We start from the raw sequence: 25,473 nt of genomic DNA, 5'->3' as shown, positions 1-25,473 counted from the left end.
TCCGGCCTTCTAAGAAGCAGTCAGGGTTGATTTCCTTTAAGATTGACTGGTTTGATCTCTTTGCAGTCACTGTGTTACTGTAACATAACATTAAACTGGAAGTAACAGATAATAAAGCTCATTGCTTAAGAAACCTCAGCTGTACACATAAAATATCAGAGAGAGAAACTGATTTTTATTTACTTTATTTACTTTATTTTTTTGAGACTAAGAGCTTCTCTATGTGAGTGATTTACTCTGTTACTTTTCTCTGTTTTCATTGTGGGAAGACATAATGAAGCGTTCACATGGGAGTATTCCCTGGGGATTTTATTCTCTGCTTTTCTATATAATCTTTTAACCAACCACAAGCTGGCATTGTGGGATAGCTACAGGACACTGGACTTCTCATGAGGTTTTGTTCTGGCATGTCAACAGTTTAAAATGCAATGCCTGAATTTCTTCATAAAAAACCCATTAGAAATAATGGAAAGTGAATTAATCCATTCCCATGCTATGGTTGGGAAGAGGGGAAATGAACAGCTCATGGAATGACTATTAGGAGAAGTGGTGGGGAGGAGCCGGTTAGCAGCTGGAGAGAGGCTGCAGAATGTGGGGGACAGAGGGCATCAGATGGGTTGCAGTGGCTCCGCAGTCCTGCTGTTTTGAATTGCATTGATCCCTGTCTTTATTGGTCAAATAAACACACTCTCTGTGTTATTAACTTGGGATAAGTCTATCTTTCAACACCAACTACTTGCCTATATAGAGCACCATTGGATTGTGAGGAAAAATGCTGTTAGCAGTGGGGTAGGAGTTATTTAAGACACTGAGAAGATGAGAGAGGTAGAGGAGAGGGGTGCCGCCATGCCTCTGCTGATCTCTCAATCTGGATTAAATCCATCTGCTCAGATTGGGGAAAAATATACATATGTCAATATGTTAGCAAGCATCAGAGCAGCCAAGATGGAACAAAATGGATCACTGCAATGGAAAAACCCAGCTCTTTGCAAGTTACTTGTAATTCTGGCTGTGATGATGTGATAACATCTGTGAAACTTTTGTGGTCAGAAGCATGAGGAAAACACCATGTTCTAAAGAGTAGAGTAGCTGGAGGCCACAATATACTTGGTTTTCAAAAAAACAGGTTTACATGACCTCCTGGACAATATCAATGTTGGGCATTTAGCTGGGATGACTTTAGCAATCCACATTTGGCCAGAGTGGGGAGATGCAGGTGACCTCACATTCTAACATGGTCAATAAAGGCTGTATGCCTTTATAAGACAATGTTGCACCAATTTTTTGGATATCTGCCTCCTGTTCAGCTCTGCTTAGTCTGAAGGACTACAAGAGAAGGCTTCTCTTTGTCCTCTACTTGCATGGCTATCCCATCCCATTTCAGTTGCAAGATAATGAACAGTAAGAAAGGTTGCCATCAACAGGCCAAGCTGTCAGGCAAAGTCTCTGGTCACACCCTTCAATAGTATGGAGAGGGATACTGTACTTATATTTACATTTTAATAGTTATTTCCAAACTAACATATCTGAATATACATTATAACTGTTATGCAAATCACTGCCCTCTTTTGATCTCTTTGTTTTAGTGACTGATTTCCTTGTTTTTGTTGATTAAACATGACCATTCTAGAAAGAATAATTACCCAGTAGACTGGTTGGAAGAGGAGAGCTATTGAATTTACCAGCATTAATTTCGGACAATCCCAAAGTTTCCCTTGTTTACTGCCTATATTTTTATATTATTAAGTTAAAATGCATGTAAAATATAACTTTTCCTTTCAAAAAGAAGGGTAGCATGGTTGTTACTAGCAGAAGACAACAGTATGTGGTGTCATCGTGCGGGCGGTGGTGGTGGGGTGACTGTCCCTGTGCTGGCCTGGCACTTAATGCCAGGTCGGTCCATAATAAAACATCCCTCATCCACGACCTAATTGTGGATGAGGGGGCCGACCTGGCTTTCATCACAGAGACCTGGGCGGGAGAGCAGGGGGATGTGTCCCTCTCTCAACTGTGTCTGCCTGGGTATCTGGTCCAGCTCCAGCTATGCCTGGGGGGGGGGGGGGGGGGGGGGTCACTTTAATCTATCGAGTCTCAATTTCCCTTACGGGGCTTCCTGTTCTCTCGAGACTGGGTCTAGAGTGCCTCTATCTGGTGTTGGGTGACTGAGACAGATTAGGGCAGGCATGTCCAAAGTCCGGCCCGGGGGCCAATTGCGGCCCGTTTTAAAATTTTGAGCGGCCCGCAGCCTCTTCTCCCCGCCGGCTCAGCCTGTCACTCATCCCCGCCGGCCGGCGTTTTTCCCTTCACCGCACAGCGGTTCCTGCAGCTGTCCCCTGCTGCCCCCTGCTCCTTCAAGGCTGGTGGTTATATTTCACCAGAAGATGGCAGTAGACCTGAGTCAGCACTCTCGCCGTGTGACCCTTGTGACACAAGGCTTGTGTGCCCATTTCTAAAATGGCGACTGTAACTAAAAAAAGGAAAGTTGACAGCGAGGGCCACTGCTTCCAGGACAAGTGGAAATTGGAGTATTTTTTCACTGAAATACGAAACAACTGTGTCTGCCTAATTTGCCAAGAGACTGTGGCTGTTTTCAAGGAAATTATTTATTTATTTATTTATTAAAACATTTCTATGCCGCCCCTTGCCGAAGCCTCGGGGCGGCTCACAACATAATAAAATACACAATAAATTAAAACAATAACAATTAAAATATATACATTGGAATAAAATAAGCCGCCTTGGCCAAATAAAATTCAATGATATTAACATTTAAAATGCTGCTTAAATAAAAAGGTCTTCACCTGGCGCCGAAAAACAAATAATGACGGCACCAGGCGGACCTCTCTGGGGAGCGCATTCCATAACTTAGGCGCCACCGCTGAGAAAGCCCTCCTCCGAGTAACCACCCTCCTAATTTCCTTCACTGAGGGCTCCCGGAGGAGGGCCTCTCCCGCTGATCTCAGGAATTCAATATCAAGAGGCACTACCAGACGAAACATACTAACTACAACAAGCTAACTGGGAATGAACGTGGCGAAAAATTGAAGGAACTGGAATCTGCTTTAATGGCACAGCAGCGCTTCTTCACAAGAGCCCGTGAGTCAAATGAAAATGCCACAAAGGCGAGCTACGAGGTGGCAACGCTGATTGCCAAGCACTGCAAACCTTTTACTGAGGGTGAATTTATTAAAGACTGCGTGATGAAAATGGTGGAGAAAATTTGTCCTGAGAAGAAGCAAGAGTTTGCCAATGTTTGCCTGGCTCGTAACACTGTGGTACAGAGAATTGAAGACATTTCATCTGATATTAAGAGACAGTTAGAGGCAAAAGGAGTGGAGTTTGACCTTTCTTTGTTAGCCTGCGACAAAAGCACGGATGCATCTGACACCGCTCAGTTATTGATTTTTTTGAGAGGAGTGGACAATGACATGAACGTGAGCGAAGAGCTACTTGACTTCCAGAGCCTTAAGGACCAAACAAGAGGAACAGATTTATTTCTGTTTGTTCCGCCGTAGATGACATGAAACTACCATGGAATAAAGTCACTGGGATTATTACGGATAGCGCACCTGCCATGACTGGCGAGCGAAGTGGATTATCAACCCTAGTCTGTAACAAAGTCAGCGAAGAAGGAGGCAAAGCTATAAAACTCCACTGTATTATTCACCAACAAGTTCTCTGTGCCAAACATCTGAAATATGATCATGTTATGAAACCGGTGATGAAGGCTATCAATTATATTCGCTCCAAAGCCCTGTGCCACAGCCTGTTTCAACAGTTTCTACTCGACATCCAGGCTGAATACAGAGATGTTGTGTATCACAACGAGATAAGATGGCTCAGTCAGGGGTCTGCACTGCAATGCTTCTACTCTCTTAGGGAGGAAATCGGACAATTCTTGGCAAAAAAGGGACAACCGATGCCAGAGCTATCTGATCCTGTTTGGCTGGCTGATTTTGGATTTTTAGTTGACATAACACGACATCTGAACGTGCAGAACATGAGCCTTCAGGGGCAAAATGCAGTGGTAAGCCAACTGTATTCACATATCAAAGCCTTTGGGACCAAGCTGCTACTTTTCCAAAGGCACCTGTCACAAACGCACCCCAATACCACACATTTCCCATCGCTGCAGGAAATAATGACCAGTTTTCCACAGAACAATATGAGTGCGTAAATAAGGAGGTATGAAGCAGACATCTCATCTCTGGCTGAGGAGTTTCAACAGCGCTTTTGGGATTTTGCAGCTATTGAAAAGGAGATCATGCTTTTTTCATCTCCTTTCTCTGTGGACCCTGATGACGCTCCCGACCACCTGCAGCTGGAGCTCATTGAGCTGCAGTGTGACGCCGAGTGTCGCAGTCGGCACCAACAGCTCCCTCTTGTCAACTTTTATTGCCAGCTGGATAAAGACAGGTTCCAAGAGAGTTGAACATTTGCTAAGAAAATGCTGAGCTTGTTTGGTTCGACATACTTGTGTGAGAAGACATTCTCGGTTATGAACATTAACAAGAACCGCGTGAGGATGAGACTAAGTGACTTTCACCTGCGTGACATCTTGCGCATCAAAACCACTGTTTTTGAGCCAGACCTGGCCTATATAATGCAGTCGCGATCTCAGTATCACCCTTCACATTAGTGCAGTTATTTGTTTAGTCTTTCATAAAATAGTTCATTTGCATTTAATGTTAATGGTTCAAAGAATGTCAGGCTGAATGGTCGGCTCCCACACATTTTCACCTCATCAAATCTGGCCCTCCTTGCAAAAAGTTTGGACACCCCTGGATTAGGGATTCTGCTGGTGTACCGTGCACCCTTCTGCCCATCAGACTCCCTGGCTTAGCTGACGGAGATAATCTCGGACCTGATGTTTAAGACCCCCAGGATATTGGTCCTGGGAGACTTCAATCTCCACACCAAGTCTGTTCTGTCCAGGGCGGCTCAGGACTTCATGGCCTTCATGATGGCCATGGGGCTGTCTCAACATGTCATCGGCCCGACCCACGAATTTGGACACACACTGGACCTAGTTTTCTCGACGGGGCAGGAAGAGGGTGATCTGAGGGTGAGCAATTTATATTTAACTCCCTGTCATGGTCAGACCACTTCCTCGTGAGGTTGGAGCTTGATGTCAACCTTTCCCTCTGTAAGGGTGCAGACCCTATTGTGTTGGTCCGCCCTCAGAGCAGGATGGATCTGGATGGGTTCCTGAAAGCTCTGGGGGAGTTTCCGGTTGATAAGGTTGGCACTCCTGTTGATGCTCTGGTTGAACTGTGGAATGGGGAAATGGCCAGAGCTATTGACACGACCGCTCCTAAGCATCCTCTCCCCTCTGGCAGAGCCCGTTCATTCCCTTGGTATACACCTGAATTACGGGCAATGAAGTGGGTTGGGAGACATCTAGAGTGTAGGTGGAGGAAATCACAGGATGAATCTGACTGAACACACTTAAGAGCTCATTATCGTGCCTATGCTGTGGCGGTGAGGGCCATTTCCATTGCCTCCTCACAGTGCCGTCCAGTGGAACTCTTTTGGGTGGTACAGGGGCTGGTACATCCTGGGCCCAGGAAAGATCCTGTGCCACTGATGGCCCACTGTGACGACTTTGCCCAGCACTTTAAGGAGAAAATCGCTCAGATTGGACTCCACTAGTGATTCAGATTCTCTAGGGGAGGTGCTGATGTTGCCATCTGGTCACATATTGTTGGATGAGTTTCAGTTGTTGTGGCCTGATGATGTGGACAAAGTGCTTGGACAAATATGTCCTACCACCTGTTTACTTGACCCTTGCCCGTCTTGGCTACTGACCAAGGCCAAACACGGGATTGGTGCCTGGATCCTGGAGGTCATCAATGCCTCTCTGAGGGATGGCCGGGTGTCTGCCCCTCTAAAGGAGACAGGCAGGTCCTAAAGAAGGCGTCCCTGGATCCAGAGATGGCCGCCAATTATAGACCAGTGGCCAACATCCCATTTTTGAGCAAGGTGTTGGAATGGGTGGTGGTGGGACAACTCCAAGCTCTCTTGGATGAGACTGATTATCTGGACCCATTTCAGTCTGGCTTCAGACCCGGGTACAGTACTGAATCTGCCTTGGTCGCCCTGTATGATGACCTGTGCAGGGAGAGAGACAGGGGGAGTGCGTCCCTGTTGGTCCTCCTGGACCTTTCAGTGGTTTTCGATACCATCGACCATGGTATCCTTCGGGATAGGCTAAGGGGGCTGGGAGTAGGAAGCACTGCTTGGCAGTGGTTCCGTTCCTACCTTGACGGCTGATTCCAGAAGGTGGTGCTGGGGGACTTTGGCTCTGCGCCATGGCAGCTATGCCATGGAGTACCACAGGGGTCCATTTTGTCCCCCTGGCTATTCAACATCTACCACTGGGAGAGGTCATCAGGAGGTGTGGGCTGCAGAATCATCAATACGCTGATGAAACCCAGCTCTACCTCTCTTTTTCGACCAATCCAGGTGAGGCAGTGGCTGTACTGAACCGGTGCCTGGCCAAGATAATGGGCTGGATGAGGGCCAATAAACTGAAGCTCAATCCAGACAAGATGGAGGTCCTGTTGGTGGGTGGTTCAAGCTCCTGGGTGGGTGACTTGGACCTTGTCCTGAATGGGGTTGCACTCCCTCCGAAGGACAGGGTCCACAGCTTGGGAGTGCTCCTCGAACCGGAGCTGTCCTTGGAAGCTCAAGTGACTGTGGTGGCTAGGAGCGCTTTCCTTCAGCTTCAGGTAATCCATCAGCTGCGTCCCTAGCTGGAGGACGATTGGCTAGCGATAGTGACGCATGCATTTGTTACTTCCTGGTTGGATTTCTGTAATGCGCTCTACGTGGGGCTGCCCTTGAAGACAGTCTGGATACTTCGGATGGTGCAAAATAGAGCAGCCAGGTTGCTGACGGGGACTGGGCATTATTCTCATATAACTCCAGTCCTCTGCCAGCTTCACTGGTTTCCCATCGAAGTCCAGGCTCAATTCAAGGTGCTGGTCATCACCTATAAAGCCCTTAACGGCTTGGGACCTAGATACTTGAAGGAACACCTGCTTCCATATTTGCCCTCCTGCGCCTTGAGATTGGCAGCAGAGGCCCTCCTCCGGGAGCTCTCTGTGAAAGACATCAGGAGGCAAAGTACCCGGAGGAGGGCTTTCTCTGCGGTGGCGCCCCATCTATGGAATGCGCTCCCCAGAGAGGTCCCCTTGGCGCCGTCGTTATTTGTTTTTCAGCGCCAGGCTAAGACCTTTTTATTTAAACAATATTTTAACAACATTTAATATTAATTATAGGTTTTAATTTGCAGTCGGAATGAATTGGGTTTTTAATTTGTATCATTTGTATTTTTTTTGTACCATGTTTGTTTATTTATGTAAGCCATCCAGAGGCGTTAAGCGATGGGACAGCATACAAAAACTCTAAATAAATAAAGAAATAAATATATGAGAGATACTTTTGATTGCTGTAACTACTCCTCTTTACTATGGTTCAGTGTATAAATTGGCCAAAGGAAAAAGAGGCACGTCTCTTTTTTCAAGAGGAATGAAATACTACAGGAGATGTGTGGAGTTGTCAATGTGCGGTTGAGTTGTGATGGAGATAATGTTAATAGAACATTAGCTCCCTTTTTGATGAGATAAGTTATACAGGAAATAGAGACAAGTCTGGGAAATATTTACAACAATGATGAGCGTAACTCAGGGGGAGCTAGGAAGAATAAGTTAACCAAGATTGGTTTAATGAATTCTAATTTAGATTAAAACATCTAACTGCCCAACACAATACAACAAAATAGCAATGAAGACATGTAGGAAGTGTTACTCGCTCATCCAAATGACCCTCCTTTCTGCCTAAGAGAAACAAAAGCATCAAAAGTATATGAAGCTTGGTTCCAACATGGAAATCAACTCATAGTTCACAAATCACAGTTCCCAAAACCCAAGCCATGCTGGATGAGGGATGAAGGCAGGCATATCCTTAAAGCTTTCCCTTCCTCCTTTTAAATTAGGGTTCTTATTCCCATGTTCTCCTCTGTCAATGGGCTATACAGGGAATATATAGGTGTTGTTCTCTTAAGAATCAAGAAGTGTGAATGTATATGATTTATGTTTTGCTGCCTTGCCATCTAACTTGTAAATTGATGGCATTTAAGCTGTAGTTAAAGACTGTATCTGTTCTGTCCTTCATGTAATAAAAGTATTCTTTGTATTGTGTGTCCAAGTGTGCATTAGTGTAGGAAATGGAGAAAACATACACACACTGGCAAATATGTTGTGCTTTCAAGGGCATGTGAAGACAGAACACACGTCATACATGAATACTATTTCAGACATACCCTAACTGTCTAACAGAGAATCCTCAGATCATAAAGAAGTTTGCATAAATGTTTAGAAATGGAAGATAACAGCTGCTTCAAAACTGAATGTTAAGGTAGCAGTGTAGCTGTAGCTGAACACCAGTGTAGCCTCCACAAAACACAGGCAGGACTTGAATATATATATAAAGAGAGAGAGAAACTGGGCATATTTTTGTACATGTTTTTCTAAATGTATGCAGCAATTGTGTACATCTTTGAAATGTACACATCTTCTCCCATTGATTAAGGAATTCTATATAAATAACAGTTTTGGAGTCCGTAAATCATGTTAAAACCTCAGAAATGTGCAGACTTCAACTGTTGATTGCAATTGAGTCTTTGTTTGGTCTGGGTAAATCCTGCTTAAAAGTGAATTGAAACAGGTGTCTTCTACATCCCTAGCTTATGCATAAGATGACAGTTTCAGTATCTAGGCAGCCTTCAACAGAGACCTGCAATGAGAAAGAAGAGTGCCAAACAATGGCTGCTGTTAATGACCCCATTAAGTGAGTTCAAACTAATTAACTTGCAAGACTTTCTCTGGGCCTTGGTGATACAAGCATTCAAGAGGTTGATAATGGACATTTTGATGCCTTCAGGGGATATGTGATGCCCCTGGGTAGACAGCACTGTTAGGGAAGTTTGGGCTTGCATGTGTACTGGTTAGATCTGTTGATTGCTTCCTTTTGCTGGAGGGAATCAGAGTTCCTAGCTGGGACCACAGTGTGGTGCTTTGGACCAGATGCAAGATGCTGAGTGCAAGTTGCAACCTTTTCCAACCAGGTTTAATGAGTTGCAAGTTCTCAAGAACTATGGAAGAACCAAGCATCATTGGTCAACTGTGTTTCCCAGTAGAGGCTGTGGATCCGAAATGGCTAAACAAGTCCAGAAACAAATCCAACAGACATATAAGAATGACATTTTAAGATAGGGGTGGCAAACATCTGGAAGGGAAGAAATGACTATATAAACTAAGGTGTATTAAACACAGACAAAATTGAAACATTACATAGCAGCATTCTTTGGCACTTTTTCAGCAGAAAAGGTCTGTGTCACCCTGTTTGCAGCATGCCCTGTGAACTAATGCTTCTTTAAACAAGAACGCTTGCTTTGTTAACTGCATCTTAACTGGAAGAATCTGAATCTTCCAGTTATTCCAGACTCTCATTTCCCTCAGGCTCATCAGGGTCTCCAATTAGTACAATTCATGTGTCATTACGATGATAGTTCAGCCTCTCACTCAGTCTTTTTCAGCCTTTGTATGATATGCTGCCCTGCACTGGACTAAGGAAAGAAGGATTGTGAAAGGTTATATTCTATCCTCTGGTTGGGTGAGTAGGGATATATAATGTGTGTGGTTCAGATGTTTTTGTCAGATTCTGGGAAGATATGCAGAATTCATTTCCCTCTTAAGAGCGTGATTGCTGATTGATATAGGAACAGTAAGTATCTTGCTCCTTCAAAGGATGCCTTTAGCTCTGAATTCTCCTTTCAGGAGAATCACAAAGGGGTCCCGCCTGCCTTCATCAGCATCATTTTACACTGCCCAATCCATGATAAATAATGGGGCTGGAGGTGAGAAGAGGTGATTGTGTTAGAACATCCATAGTATAATTTGGATTGCAATGTACAATATAATGGATGTGTCAGAGAAGATGAGTTCACAATTCCCCCCTCCCCCAGCTTTGTGTGGTAAAGTCCATTTATTTGCAGTCATGGCCACACAGTGACATTAATCCTTATTTGCACAAGACAAAAAGTTTGTTGACCTTTTTCTCTTAAGCCATTTTTTGGATTTCCAGCCAAAAGGAGACAATATGGAGACAATAGGGGCAGATGACATACTTCTTTTCTGTGTGCTCTTCACATTATTCTTCTCATCCTTCAAACTGTACAAGAAGAAAAGTCAGCTGCCACCAGGGCCTGTTCCCTGGTTCTTTTTGGGGAATCTGCTGAAGAAAGATATGTTGCCTCTCTCTAAATACTATTCCAAGGTAAGAACAGTTCTTGTATCAAATTCTCCCTGTGGCACAGAGGAAGCAAAACTGACCAGGGATAAAATGGTAGAGCAAGAGCACAATGTTATTTTCTCCCTTCTTTGCTTTATAGAACCATGGAAACAGAGTGAGTCAGAAGGGTCCTCCTGGGCCATCTAGTCTGACCCCTGGCTCCAGCCAGCTCCACCATCCCCACATTATACAGTATATCCTCCCTTTCAGTAAAAGTATACTTGAAAGGGATCCCAATCTCTGTATTATGGCAATGCAGAAGTGTTAAGTGGATTAGCTAATTGGCAGGATGCAAATAAATGATTCCAATGTGCTACCACACATTATGCCTGAGAGGAAAAGCAAAAGGAGTGTTTTGAGGCAGTTCTGAGAAATTCTGGCAGTTCTGGCAGTTCAAGAAATTCTGAGGCAGTTTCCCTTAAGCCGATCTTGCATAATGAGTAATACACTGTCCAGTTCTGGCCTCAGCCACTTAGCAAGTATGGTTGTGTGGTATTGACTGACTGGAACCAAATAATTTAGTTGTGCTTTGTGCATGTGAGAGAAGATAATTAATTATAGTGATACGTTTGGTGGAAGACCGCACTGGTAAATGAGTTCTGGCAAATGAGTAACTCCATACCTCTGGATGGGGCTATTGAAGCCAAGGTCCATTCATGATCCTTGTAAAGCCAGTCAAATATTGGTGCAATAATGTTGGTTGAGGATAATCTTGTGGAAATCCTTCACACTTCTGATGGACAGCAGCAGCATTCCAGCATGCTATAGTATCAGAGATATTTCAGTAATCCCTTTTGCTCATTACTCCAAAAGTAGCTCCCTTTCCGAAGTACTCAGTTCAAACCGAAGAGTGTCAAAAGCATGTTCCTTTGATCATTATATTGACAAGAACTGCTCTGTGCATACGAAGCAGTGGCCCAAGTTGCTTGGGCTGATCATACTGAAATATTTGATAGAAGACCAACCAGTTTAAGAACTACTGTAACCATCCTGTAAGATAATTACTCCAAAGTCGGTTTCATTGTTTAGTTGACTAGATGTATAATTCATTCTGGTTTCAGTTCACTGAGAAGTATGGCCCCATCTTCACTGTTTGGTTGGGACCAAAGCCGCTGGTTGTGCTCTGCGGATATGAAGTGGTGAAAGATGCTTTAGTGCATCATGCAGAAGAGTTTGGAGGGCGTCCTTTCATCCCTGTCCATGATAAATTGGCCAAGGGTCAAGGTGAACTCTCATGCCTTTACTTGTGCTTGATTTTGTTTGAACTCCACTTTGGTTTGAGATCAAAACCCTTGTGGCCAAAGTAACATGGCCTTAATTGCATTAATGACATTGAATTACACATGTTGACCCGGATAAATAGCAGGCACAATGCAGCCTGAGCAGCCACACGATCAGGGAGAATGGTACATACATTCTTCCTACATGCAACTGCACTTGCAACAAAATCTTTGCAGTTCAAGAGAACCCTTCACTGGCATAACCTGTAGCTCTCTGGATGCATGAATTTTGTCTGAATGCTGACAGTACTTCAATGCTCAATCCCTACACCATAGGCAGAAGGATTCTTGGTTCCCCTCTGTGCTGTTATTAGCACATTAAAATGAGGATGTTTATTAAATTAGTGAAATTAGCATGATGTCTATTATGGCAATCAGAAAGGAAAGAAGAACATACACACATTTCCCAGCAAGTGGTAAGTATTTGATCTGCCCTGGAAGGCGTGGTGGAAGAATTCTGAAGAACAATGCCCCCCCACCCCGCACCATGTAACTGCTTCTATTTTTAAGGAAAGTTCTCCCTGCCGCGCTCTCTCTCTCTCTCTCTCTCTCTCTCTCTCTCTCTCTCTCTCTCTCACACACACACACACACACACACACACACACACACACACACTTGTTACATGTCACCAGTGCAGGGTTAAGATCCATCTAACTATGACAGAAAACTCTGGATTTACTACTAATGCTTAGTAGGAAGGAAGCATGGACAACACTTGAAGTGCAGAGTACTTTTTTTACATAATGTAAAGGGAAAGCAGGGAGAAAAGGGCATGTAGGGATCAAAGTAACCTCTGGGGATAATATTTCAGGCAAAAGAGGAAGGAAGGAAGATCTAAATCTGTCTTATACATTACCTAACTATGGGCCTTCCAATAGGATAGCACCCTGTTTTGGGATTCAGAGAGTCACAGGCCTCAAAGCAAGTAGAGGCAGGCAGGCAAAGACAAATTATTGGTTCTGAGTCCTCTGTTTTTATGCTCAATGCTCTCTCAACTCAAGGAAGCTCTTAGCTGACCAATAACAGGCTGACTGAAGAATTGCATAGGGGAGGACAAAAGTTCTCAGAGGAATGCAGCAAAGATTATTCAACAGAGCCGTACTCTGGCCTTTAGGGTCAGAGACATCCCAGAATAAGAGACACACAGGTGGTCACAGTAGTACATGCACAACAAGAAATTCTTTTCTTGCCGCTCACAGTCGGGACAGGAATGAGATAGAGGGAGATGCAAAGAACCCTGCAGATACTGTTTTCCTGCCATGGGTACATGATGAAAAGATGCAAAAGTGCAGAGGAGGGCTGAAACATGGGTGCCTGACCCTTATGGATGCTAAGCCTATGGATCGTGTTCCTACGATGTTTTTGTGGTGGGTTTTCAGTGCTCATTGCATGGTGTTTTCCTCAGCTGTACTCTAGGTATGATGTTGATGGAGCACCATCAATGTAGATTCAGTTCCTGCCCTGTATGCCTAAGCCTCTGCTTAGTACACCTTCTCAGACAAAGTGGGCTTTCCAGGTGCAAGGCTGAGTCTCTCGATGATGCCCTTTATCACTCATCACGGAAAAGCGTGGCGTGGTTCCACCTCCTCATGCTTTTCCTCCCATCCTCAGCAGCCATGAACAGTGTGGAGTGAAGATAGGGAAGAACACAAATAGTGATAAAATGTTGCTTTTTGCTCTTTGTTTATTTCATTAGGCTGAATTGGGTTGTAAAATGTATGCCTTAGTTACTAAAGTAAGAGAACACGTTTCATTTCTGACCTGTCTGAACTTAGTTGTCATGAACTTTGGGAAAATGAAAACATTGAGTTGTTGAATGAAGAATTGCACCTGCAATGGAAAAAGGTTTAACTGAAATGACCTGCTGGTTCCTGTAGGTTGAATACTGACAAATGATTGTCATTTTTTTTGTTTTGATCTCAGGGTTCCTGGGCAGCAAAGATGAGACAAAATGGAGGGAGCTTCGCCGCTTCACCCTTACCACCCTTCGGGACTTTGGGATGGGGAAAAACTCGATGTCTGAGAGGATACGGGAAGAAAGTCTTTCCCTGCTAAAAGAAATAGCTGCCACACAAGGTCTTGTCCTGCCTTATTTATTTCTGTTTAACAGATTTATATACTGAGTATTGTGTCTTAAAACATCTCTACCACTTGTGCAGAAAATTACCATGAGAAAGTGGGAGAGAGAAAACCCTGAAAAGAAGGAAGAACTGTTTTGCCATCATAAGGGTATCTTTAGAGTGTGGAGGCCATGACAGGAGATGGTGGGCTCTGGTTGTGACCACTGCTGTGGCTTCAGGAACCAGAAAACCCCCAAAGCAACACAGCTGCCAAAAGGGCCAATGCTATTTTGGGATGCATTAACAGAAGTATTACTTCCAAACCAACTCGTAGTAGTTCCTATATACTCCTCACTAGTCAGATCTCACCTGGAATACTGTGTTTAGTTCTGGGCACCAAGATTTAAGAAAGATGCAGAAAAATTAGAAAGGGTCCAGCGGAGGGCAACAAAAATGATCCAGGGTTTGGAAACACGGCCCTGTGAGGAGAGACTGAGAGAACTGGCCATGTTCAGCCTTGAGAAGAGAAGGCTGAGGGGGGACATGATATTCCTCTACAAGCACCACAAAGGCTGTCACAAAGAGGAAGGTCAAGATCTCTTCTTGCTGATGCCAGAATGCAGGACATGCAGCAATCAATTCAAGCTGCAACAACCCAGATTCAGGCTAGATATCAGGAAAAACTTCCTCCAGCAATACAAAAATGGAACCAGCTGCCTAGAGAGGTGGTGGGCTCTCCCCCACTAGAGACATTCAAAAAGAAACTGGACAGCCATCTGAGTGGGATAGTGTAACTTGGTGTCCTGCAACAGCAGGGGCTGGAGCTGATGGACTTCATGATCCCTTCTAACTCTACTATTCTATGATACTATGAATCAACAGAGTAATTTGGAACAGAGTGTTAAATCCAAATCAGGGAAGACCTGAATAGCTGAAGAACAACACATCTGTGATTTAAGCAGCACTCAGAAGGAAACCTTCCTGAAATGTTTGATTTCACTATTTATTTGGATGCTTCGATGCAGCACTTTTCATTCACAGGTACCAATTGGGATGACTTACCCAAAACACAAGCAAACAATTTCATATGGCCAAAATATAAAACCATGAATAAAAGAGATAAATTCAGAAGTAAGCAAAAATCAAATCATACGAGCTTGTCTGCCTCACGGAATGAAAGCCTGTCTAAACAAAAAGCATCTCAAGGGGTGAAAGCAAGCAAGAGAACCAGCCACTCTTTGTGAGGCCAGGTATGCCATGGCCTAGCTGTGGCCACCAGAAAGTGTCTCTCTCTTGTCCTACCCAACCTGCTTCTAAAAAGGTGGAATGAGTAAGGTGACAGAGGAAGGAAAGCAGCCAATCCTGTGGAAGGAAGTGAGAATAAATTGCTTGCTGCAACCCAACTATGGATACTGGTGGGGGCAGGATGATATTCCTAGCTCACTTCTCTCCACTCTTCCTTGGAACATCTGTGATATTTCCCTGCCCTTCTCTCAGTGACAGTGGTATCCAGGAGACACAGAACACCAGTGGTCCTGATCCAGCCTGCTGAGATTACTTTTCACACCCTCCTGCAGGAAAGGATCCTCAATGCTTTATGAAGACACTTTCTGGTAATGCTATTCCCAACGGCAGACAGCATTGCGGAGTCCTCTCCTTTAAGAGGTGGTGGGCATCAGAAGCAATCTCAGCATTCTTAAATACCAAGGAGTTAGGTGGACCGGCTACCATCACCTCAGCCAGAATGACATTCCTTGACCAGGGGTCTTTCCCCATTATGGACAAATCAGAGCAGATGACAGTGAGGCACTTGCTGTGGCACATGGCAGAGCAGATCCTCTGTGCACTGGCTAAGCTGTTGCGGGAACTGGGCATGCTTCTTCCGAAATACTGCACTCCAAGGTGGCTACCTTAGGCTTTGAATCTGAACTGAAGGAAAAGCAGGATTGTAATTCTTAGATGAAATTCCAAGACCAGCAAGCCCCAAAATAAGCTAAGAAGCTGGTGAGAATTGGACCATGTCTGGTTCTGAGGAACACATGGCTGAACAGGCAGAGCTTGAGGAGAGCAGATGCAATTTGACAAGCACAAGTCTGGTGCCAGACTCTGTGTTGTTCCTGCCATCTGGCCCACAAGCTGTGGGAACCTTCCTGTGGGAGAAAGGAAGAGGGGGATTCAGTTTGGAATCAGCTTCTTGGGATGGGTGGTAAGGTCCCTCTAATCAGCTGGCTTCCTAACTTGACAGATGTCTTTTTCTAACTACCTCTGCAATCGCAAAGTGCCTCTATTAACGTAATAGAGACTGTAGTTACAAGCCTTTTCTGGATCTGCTTGGAAGGAGACAGCAGGGCTGTGAGGAGAGAACAGCTCCCAAAAGTTGGGCCACAAGCAAAGAGGAAGCTCAGAGGTTGTTTCCAATCAGAGATACAAATGCCAATTCTTCTCCTGAGGGATGGGGAGAAACACCACAGGCTGGATCAGAATCACTAATAAACCAGATTAGGCCCATTGGCCAGAGGTCTGGTACCGTGGCTAAAACCCTATGAAGGTTGAAGGGGTTTCCTACACACTGCAGTCTCTGAAGGAGAGAGCAGAGGAATTTCACTGGTTTCCCAAGGAACATTAGAGGGGAAGTTTGCAGAGAAGAGCATGTGCTAGGATGTCTAATGTTCTGGGAGGAGGTCAAATCCTCTTCCTATTTCCCTCTGTCATGGCCTATTATTCTCATATGTGTACACTGGAGAGTGAAGCTGATCTTGGCAACATAAAGAAATGATTTAAGAGTGATGGATTTTTTTTCCTGTTTACTTATTTTTAAATATATATTTTCAACATAGTCTTCTGGCATGCTCAAAACTGCACTGCAGATAGGCAATGATATTTCCATGAGAAAAAGGTTGTCTTGTTTCTAGCATGCTAATTCTGAAGGAGTTTAATTCATATTCAGTCCTTGGGACCTGTAAAAAGCACAATGGATCAGGGTTATCTTGTCTAAAGTCTAGTTTTGTTTAGCTTTGTACTGGGATCTGAGGGAGAACACATTCTGCCAAGACTCACTCTTTTATGCTGGTTTTTCAGGGAAGCCCTTTGATCCACAAGGAAGCATCCTAACTGCTAATGCTAATGTGATGAGCTCACTTATCTATGGGGAATACTTTGACTACAAAGATGAGTGGTTTCAAGAGCACATAAACACTTTGCGAAGCCGATTTGACTTCTTCCGTTCTTTCCCAGCGATTGTATGTTTCTCCTTCTATTTCATAAACTTTTCCATTATCTAGCTACCCCCACCCCCAGCATTGGTCCCTATCTGGCTCCATGCCACATGCACCTCTTTCAGCTCAAGAGCTGAATTATATTTCACACTGGCTCTCAGGACCGACATTTTACTCTTAAAAGCAAAATAGGGCAAGCTCCACAGGTAAAGGGGTTGGGGCCAACATACCCAAAATACCAATTTATTGTAGCCGAATAATCAATTCAAGTTGTGACAACCCACAGTATTCAGGCTAAATATCGGGAAAAGTTTTCAGAGCAATACAACAGTGGAACCAGCTGCCTAGAGAGGGGGTGGGCTCTCCCACACAAGAAACATTCAAGGCAAAACTGGATGTTCATCTGAGTGGGATGGTGTAACTTGGTGTCCTGCAACAGCAGCGAGTTGGACCCAATGGCCTTCATGGCCCTTTCCAGCTCTACTATTCTATGAGTCTATAATAAATGTCAGAAAACCACCAAGTCATTCAGGGTTGGTGAAAAGAGCATAGCCATCTAGGAAACCTTGGCATGCAGCAGGGGGACCTCAGGTGGTCTGCACCCTCACTCTGAGCTGAGAATGATGCTCCATGTCTGTTTTGAATAGGACTGAAATCTCCATGATTTGCAGGGGTGGGGACTTGGTCCCTTGAGCCAGTTAGGGCACAAAATGTCAGAAGGTGCTATGAATAGCTCCCCATTAACAGCTAACCTTCCCCGTTCCTTTTCCTTTGCTATTTTTCCTATCAGATACAAAAGCACTACTCTTTCTTCTATGAGACAGACACCTTTTATTTCAGGCTGCCCAGGATGTACTGTCATTCCAGGAAGAAATGAGAATTGGCCACTGTGGGTGGGGGGCATGATGGTATGGTGGACACCATTTCCCCCTACAATGGCTTGGCACAGTACTGCATAAGGAAAGGAAATTTTGCATGAGCCACCAAGCTGAGCACACAGTAGAAAAGGAAAAGAGGAGGGAGGAGGGGAGGGGTGTAAGGGGAAGAAAGAGAAAAGAAGGATTGCCATTAGTCTTAATTAAGGATCACCTGCAATAGTAAGAAGGGGAATCCAGTTTTCACAGTCCAAAAAACATTGCCAACACAAACAGAGTCATTTACATTTGGCTCATTACCTGTTGGTGGACAGGTAGTTTACAGTATTCTCAGAATGGCTGGGGACTACACATTGGATTATTTCTGCAATAGTGGCTAAAGGCCAGACAGGTCCCTTCCTATCAGTTGCCCATGCTATAAATATTGTTCCAGACATGGATATGCATGTACCACCATGATGTCTTTAAAAGACCGTTAAGCGTTTATGCCGATTACTGAGAAGCACGCTACCTCCATTTAAATGGTCATGACCATTTACACCTTGAATATGAAACCTCTGGCCCAATTCAGTCTGTGGAAGCTCTGGGGTTCCACTTGTGGGTGGGACTCGGCTTAGAGGGCATCCCCTCTTTGATCTCTGGTATGAAACCAGGTTGAACCCTGCTGAGACGGATTTCTGATCTGAGATCAGAAATCAATGTGGGAAGGTGGGCGGTGGGGACTCAGTCTGCTCTTCGTGCCAAGGCCCAAGTAGGCTTGTGTGGTGCCCAGCCTCCATGGGGCTGCAAAGGGATGCAACGAAGCTTGTGACTTGGCCCATGCTGAGCATGGCTGTTCTTTCAGGCAGGGACCGAGTACTTTTAGCAGCAACCACAGGGCAGCAAGTGCTGTGGAAAGCCAGTGCTTCAGTCATTGCTGAAAGCATCTCTTGCTCCCCCTGGTGCTGACTAGGCCCCTTTCTCCTTGCTGGTCTGGGGCACAGCAATGTTGGCCAGGGGTGAGGACTCATCTTTTTAAACCAGAAGCACCTCAAAATAAGTTGATTCTAAAGGAGAGTCAACCACAACCTTAGGGGGCAGGTCTAAAGCATCAGAGTCACAATAGCTGAGGCTCTGTGCATCATCTTTATTCCAGCTATACAACTCTTTACCCCAAATAATGGACTATTTTCCTGGATTCCACCAAATGATGTTAGCTGACTCTGAAAAGCTGTGTGCCTCCATCCGTGAGAAGATAGCAGTCAGCAGGCAGAATCTGGATCCTCAGAACCCCAATGGCTTCATTGAGTCTTTTCTAGTGAGGTCGGAAGAGGTAGGAGTACTCATCTCCCCTTTTTTTCTTTTTTGGTACCGTTCCCTAAATATCAAATTAATCTGAGATGGAGAGATTATTTACACATCATCTTGAACAGAGATGCAAAAAAAAAAAAAAAAAAAAAGACAGCTGAAGTAAACCAGGGGCAGGAATTTCTTGACAAAATATTGCTTTATTGTTGGTTCTATAAAATCTAGTGCTTCTGGTTGAGTTGGAGGTTAGATGGCATTACCATTACCATGATAATTTTTCATGTATAATAATCTCATTTGCAAAATGGTTTATAAGATAACACAACCATATCAGAATTTGATTCAAAGACAGATCGTGCCTTGGAGAAAGTCAAAGTGTACATGTAACCTTCTAAATGCATAAATGGAATGTATAACTGTAAATCTGTATGCTGCATTCTGCACAGCCAGCAGAAGCTCCCCAGAAAATTGTAGCAGCCTGGGGCTTTTTTTAATGCGGGGAGGGCATGTTTCTTCAGATAAGCTGGTTCTGAGTTGTGTTGGACTTTGTGAATTGCAATGGTGTAAGCCTAGCTTGGCAGCAGACTGACATCTTGCACAAATCCTAGATTTATGTCTAAGACATTTGTGATAAGTCACCACTTGCATTCAGGACAAGCTGCTGCTTCCAGACCAGTCCCAAGAATGGCTCCAAAATGCACTAATCAAATGTTGAGGTTGCCAGTAGTGTAAACCTATCCCTATCTAGGAGCTGGCACTTTTGGAACACCCAAGAGCTGGTAGTAGGTATTCCTAGGCACAGTGGTAACTCGGGCTTCCAGCTACAGTGGTACTAGATACACCAGAGCTGCCAGATTGTTTCCTCCAGGGCAGTGCAACTGCATCCAGAGAGCTGCTAATTCTGGGAACCATTCACTCACAGTGCCTCTGTCTTATCAGGATTCAGCTTCAGCTTACTGATCCCCATGCAGCTCCATGCTGTGTTTGGTCACCAGTCTGGACACTCACAGCCTCTCCTGTTTTAGATTTAATGGAGAAATCATGCTGGATCATGGGCTGAACTGCTGCAAATGTCTTTCCCACATCCTCAGGCCACAGAAGCTGGAATCAGTCCTACAAAACTGGGCAAGGTGGTACACTGGCCAGCTTATTTACATCTGTTCCAACTGCAGTGTTAAGATAATGAACTGATTGTGCAAATGCAGCTAGGAATAGGTTCTTTCTGTGATACGGCTCTGAGCAGGCCAGTGTGTTTCAATTTCTCCATCTTTTAAATGGGACAGTTCATTGTCCCCTTTTCCTCTGTGTTATTTACAGGAAACCAACACGGTTAAGGACTTCTACAGCGATGGAGACCTTGTCATGAGTGTGTTTGCGCTCTTTCTTGCAGCAGCAGCAGTCACGAGTGATGCCTTGCTCTTCAGCCTTGTGCTGATGGCTAAGCATCCCCACATTCAAGGTATACAGATACAATACACACCTGCAGAAATTAGGGATTTCTATGAGCTCTACCAAAAATCACACAGAGAGGAAACTCCTCCAGTTTATGGGTGGAAATAATTCAGGGTTGTAGGAGCTACTCTACTTTCACTAGAACCAGCTGGATCCTGGGGCAAAAGACATGGGGCAGTCCCTGGTGGTGGGTGAACTTACCCCAAGTGAATTTATTCTTTTTACACAAAGAAACAAATTCACCCATACAAGCTTGAATTTGAGTTCTCCTTTAATATGACCTCTTACTCCATGTATGCAAAATTTAGTGTATGTCCAATATCAAAGCACACTTTATGAGCTGTGGTTTGGAACTGTGAAATGCAGCATGAGGTCACCCACCACCAATTTATGTACCCCCTTCCTGATTGTGGCCTGTCTGTGTGATGGATTGCCTGTACACAGAGGAGGAAAGAGGGACCCACAAAGCCTTCCTTCTCATTTATAATCAGAGTTATAGTGGTGACAGCAATAAGGGAAGCAATTGTAGACACATTGGATTGCTTAACTGCTAAAACAATCTATCCACAGCCAGCAGAAGCTGTGCACAGAAAGGGCACAGCTGTGACACAATCATTTCCATTTGCAATAACTCAGTCCAGGCTGGCTATTAAGATATTATGAACAGACAGGTTTGACCAATGTGCTGACTAATTACAAAGTTTGGTAGTGACACTGAATGTATTTTTACATAGAGCAGACCCATTGAAATGAAAGGGAGTTGAAGTCAGTTGGGAGGAACTCTCTGTAAGGCTAATCCTTACAGATACCATCAGATACAACCTATAGATTTGGAATTAGAGAAATATGAGCCAAGGAAATTATTTTGAAGTGCTCACAGTCCTTCCATACAAATCTTTGCCAGAAAATCATCCAGAGATCTACTGGTTCATCAGATTCAGTGTAAATTCGCTGCTGCTCAGACTATAAGGTTTACATGAGACTTCTGCAGTATACAGAATTATGTTTGGGACAGAAAGAAGTTCTTCACTTCACATCTCAGTATTCAGCTGAGTGGCAAAGGGTACTGGATCATAGTGGTTCCCCGCAAGCTAAACTCTACTGGTTCCTTCAGTTGTTCTGAGTGTGCAGTTGGGTGGCTGGGTGGTATATCAATTCAGTTTTCAGGATGCGCATTGAAAAATGCAATAAAATCAGAATAAAAAGAGCTATGTTGGATCAGACCAAACATCCACATTACTTAGTATTTTCTATCCAACTGCGGCTAACATAACTGTGAATGTCTCTGGAAGTTTCCAAGCAGGACATGAAGACTAGAACCTTCCTATATTCATTGTTGGTTTGGAGCATCAGGATTAAATATGGACCGCTTCTCAACATGCGAGTTCCCTTCAGTTATCATAGCTAATATTTATAGCTTTGTCCTACTCTTTAGCTCTTTTTAAAATGCATTTAATCTGGAGAAGATACAGTAGCAGTAAATTACAGATTGGTTATGAACAGTGTCAAGGCACACATTCTTTTTTCTGTCGTGAACCTTCTGTCAATCCATTTCTATTTTTGACTCTACTGTAATTTTCAAAGAGTACAAAACTTTTTTTCCACTCCATTCATAATTGCATCTGATGGTGGGGAGCATATACAATTTTTCCCCAATTATCATTTTCCAATCACCAGTCATCATTTTTCCAAGCTAAAAAAGTCTGAAATGCTTTAGGAAAATAATTAAGATAGAATAGCTTACTTCATGAAACAAATTCCAGAGGGGAAAGTGTACATTTCGACCATATCTTGCACCTCTGTATGCCATTTCTTAAAAAGGTCTCCAGTCCAGAGGGGTAACTGGGTAGGAACCAATCTAAATTTTGCTTCAGTTGTAAGATTAGCATCATCTCAGAAAGGAGGACGTGTTAGAATTCAGGAACACATCTTCTGAATGTTTTGTTACAGCAAAAGTCCAGGAGGAGATTGATGAGGCAGTGGGTACCATGCGTCTCCCCTGCTCAGAGGACCGGAAGAGGATGCCCTTCACTAATGCTGTTGTGCATGAGTGTCAACGATACCAAATATTTAACCCTGAGATTCTTTCACGTAAAGTGACTTGTCATATAAAATTCAGGGGCTACAGCATCCCTAAGGTAGGATTAAGGAACGACCTGCAAGAATGAAATGGAAACAATTGCTCACATGTTTGCTCACATCACCCTGGTGATGCAGAAGAGCTCAGCTATGCTAACATTTTGTAATAATTTGTTATGTACTTTGCATGTATTAATATTACTCTGACACTTGGATTCAAAAGCAGACAGTGCCGGATGTTGGGACTAAACTATAATATTCCTTTCTAAAAGAAAATGCTATTTTTTCTTAAGTAATTGTGTTACGTATCAGAGCAGGATTAATAAACGCCATTGCGTTTCCCACAGTTATGATTCAAGTGAGCTTAACATGGGAAACAGTGTCCTCTTCTCCCTTTAGGTCATTTCAGCAAGGTCAACAATTGCCTAATTGTACCTCTGCTCCAGAATCCATTTGGATAATGAAACTCCTCAAATTAAACTGGAAGGAATGGACAGGAGGGTAGTGTAAGTTCATGGAAAAATAAAGGAATCTCCCAGAGGAACTTTGCTCATCCCTAGATAACAGCAACACTCAGTGTGAACTAAATGTGCTCCTCCATTTTATCTTTCTCAAAACTTGGCTGTTTCTATGGCTTTTGCTCAGATATCCCTAAGGTTGAAAGGAGTAATGTAACCTGTCTCCTCCTCTCCCTGAAGGGCACCACTGTCCTTCCGCTGCTCACATCCGTGCATTATGACCCTCTGCAATGGGAGACTCCAGAAAAATTTAACCCAAACCATTTCTTGGACGAGAAGGGCCATTTCAGGAGGAGGGATGCCTTTATGCCCTTTTCAGCAGGTAACTTGCTTCATTTTGATGTTCTCCAACTTCCAAGCTAGTAAATAGGCATACTGTGTTCATGTTTACTATTTAGATTCTCACTTCTCACTCTCTTTCTCTCCCTCTCAGGAAAACGGTCATGCTTGGGGGAATCACTGGCTCGGATGGAGCTCTTCCTTTTCTTCAGCATTTTACTCCAGAAATTCACCTTCCAGATGGCTGGAGAAGCCAAAAACATGGATCCATTTTCTTTGTTTCTTGCATATAAAAGAAGGAAACACCCCCAAATGGAAGCCATTAGACGCTCAGTGTGACCTTGCAATTGAAAATTGTCAATTGCAATTGAAGGAGGAAGGAAACCAGTGGCTCCAGATATATATTCCTAGTAGGGGAAAACAGAAATACTGAGAGACTGTTTTCTTTAGTATTCCATTATTCCCAGCTTCATGTAAGAGGATGAGTGTTATGGTGATGTTGTGGTGGCAAACAGGAAGAGATTCTAAGCTGTTCCTTTCTTTCCTAACTTTGATTCAATTATTCTCTTGTATTAATTAAAATGCTTCACATAGTGAAGTGTTGGAAATGCATTCATTTGTCGAAGCAGTTCTTGCCTCTTGTTGCAAGCGTTGTCCTTTTCTCTAGGTAGGAATGTGGAAATATCAATATTTGAACTGGCTATGGTTCCCGAGCTTCATCTTGCAGCTTGGTCTGACTTGCTGCCCATGTTAGATTTATTTTTGCTTTTCACATGAAAACAGAACACATTAATGTATGCTTGATCTTGGGAATGTGCAAACTTTGATTTCAGATTGCACTGACATTCTCAGATGCCAGAGGGGTAAATATTGGTTATAAATAAACTGAAAAAATCCTATACATCTTTATGTCTAGATAGTGTTCGGTCTAATATATGCTGCTCTTTGATATTAATTCATCTGCAAAGAAATGACTGCATCACATTTAAACAAATAAGAATTTGCAAAATAAAATTCACTATTAGGCATGGCTCAGTTTATCTGCATTCCATGTTACTTTCACAGGTGCTAGTTCCAAAGTTAATTCTATCTCATTTAAGCAGCACTCAGGGAACAGTTGGTAGCAGAGGGGGCAGCAGGAGTGGATATCCTCCTGCCTCAGCAGTGAAATATCTTGCACTCCTTCTGAGAATTGCAAAAGAGGATGTAAAAGAGTGAATTATTCAACTAATTCATGGAGGGTTTGGCTTTCAAGGCAAGCTGTGGGATAAATATTTATCTTCTTGAGAACCAGCTGATAATGAAAGCGGTCTTTTCGCCACTGAGGCCTCAGTGTCAAACATGGGTGCCTTCAGCATTTAACTTCTTAAACCACTCCCTAGATTTTGCAATATTTGTCTATGCTTAGGAAAATCTTAATCTCCTAGATACATATGTGCATCATTTCAGTTTCATTGTTCACTTGTTTACTGTATCAATTTCTACTCCACTTCTCCTCCCAGAGTAGTCCTACTTGTCATCTTTCAGGCCAGTCACAAACAGCTAGTGTTATGAGCCCTCTGTTACCCTGGATGCAAGCTGAGAGAACGTGTCCTTCTCTGGATGGCAAAACTGTTGGGCAGCCCCTCATCTCACAACAAGCATTTTTATTTTATTTATGTCCAAGCAGTCCGCTTTCTGCTTTTGCGTCTCATTATTTCCCCTTAAAAATACCCTTCAGCTTGGACATGAGGCTTAAACATGAGTTTCCAAGAGAGGTTTTTCTACCTACCTGCCTGGCCACCTGGTGCAGCTACCTCTCTTTACCTTGTGAACCTCTGAGGAAGGAAAAGTTGCTCAGGTTGTCTGACCAGGATGACGAGCAGTCTCAGCAGGTGGCGACTCATCTCATAGTGATCACTCGCTTGTACCACTGGGGTACCAATCCAAGCAGGCTCAGAGTGAAAAAAATGGTGTGTGTGTGTATGTGGTGGGAGGGCGGGGGGTTAGAGGTAGCAGTAGCCTAACATCAGGTAAACACGTGATGACTGCCCATGATCTCACAGGGCAGCTGTAGCTTGGTGAATGTTGC

The 25,473-nt window shown here is 43.8% G+C and overlaps 1 protein-coding gene across 1 annotated transcript; it reads left to right on the top strand.

Annotated features, from left to right (window-relative positions):
- Window positions 1–10,164: 10,164 nt before the first annotated feature.
- Window positions 10,165–23,741, top strand: LOC123035610 (cytochrome P450 2C20-like). Its single transcript, XM_044454005.1, has 9 exons — window positions 10,165–10,341; window positions 11,418–11,580; window positions 13,561–13,713; window positions 16,776–16,936; window positions 18,923–19,099; window positions 20,392–20,533; window positions 22,477–22,664; window positions 23,304–23,445; window positions 23,557–23,741. Exons 1-9 carry the CDS (start codon window positions 10,165–10,167, stop codon window positions 23,739–23,741), a joined length of 1,488 nt encoding a protein of 495 aa, XP_044309940.1.
- The last annotated feature ends 1,732 nt before the right edge of the window (window positions 23,742–25,473 follow it).

This window comes from Varanus komodoensis, unplaced genomic scaffold (assembly GCF_004798865.1).
Source record: "Varanus komodoensis strain SLA01 unplaced genomic scaffold, ASM479886v1 scaffold7_1, whole genome shotgun sequence".
NCBI classification, from domain to species: domain Eukaryota; kingdom Metazoa; phylum Chordata; class Lepidosauria; order Squamata; family Varanidae; genus Varanus; species Varanus komodoensis.
The sequence above is the reverse complement of the archived record's forward strand: the minus strand, read 5'-3'. Positions and strand labels throughout refer to the sequence as shown.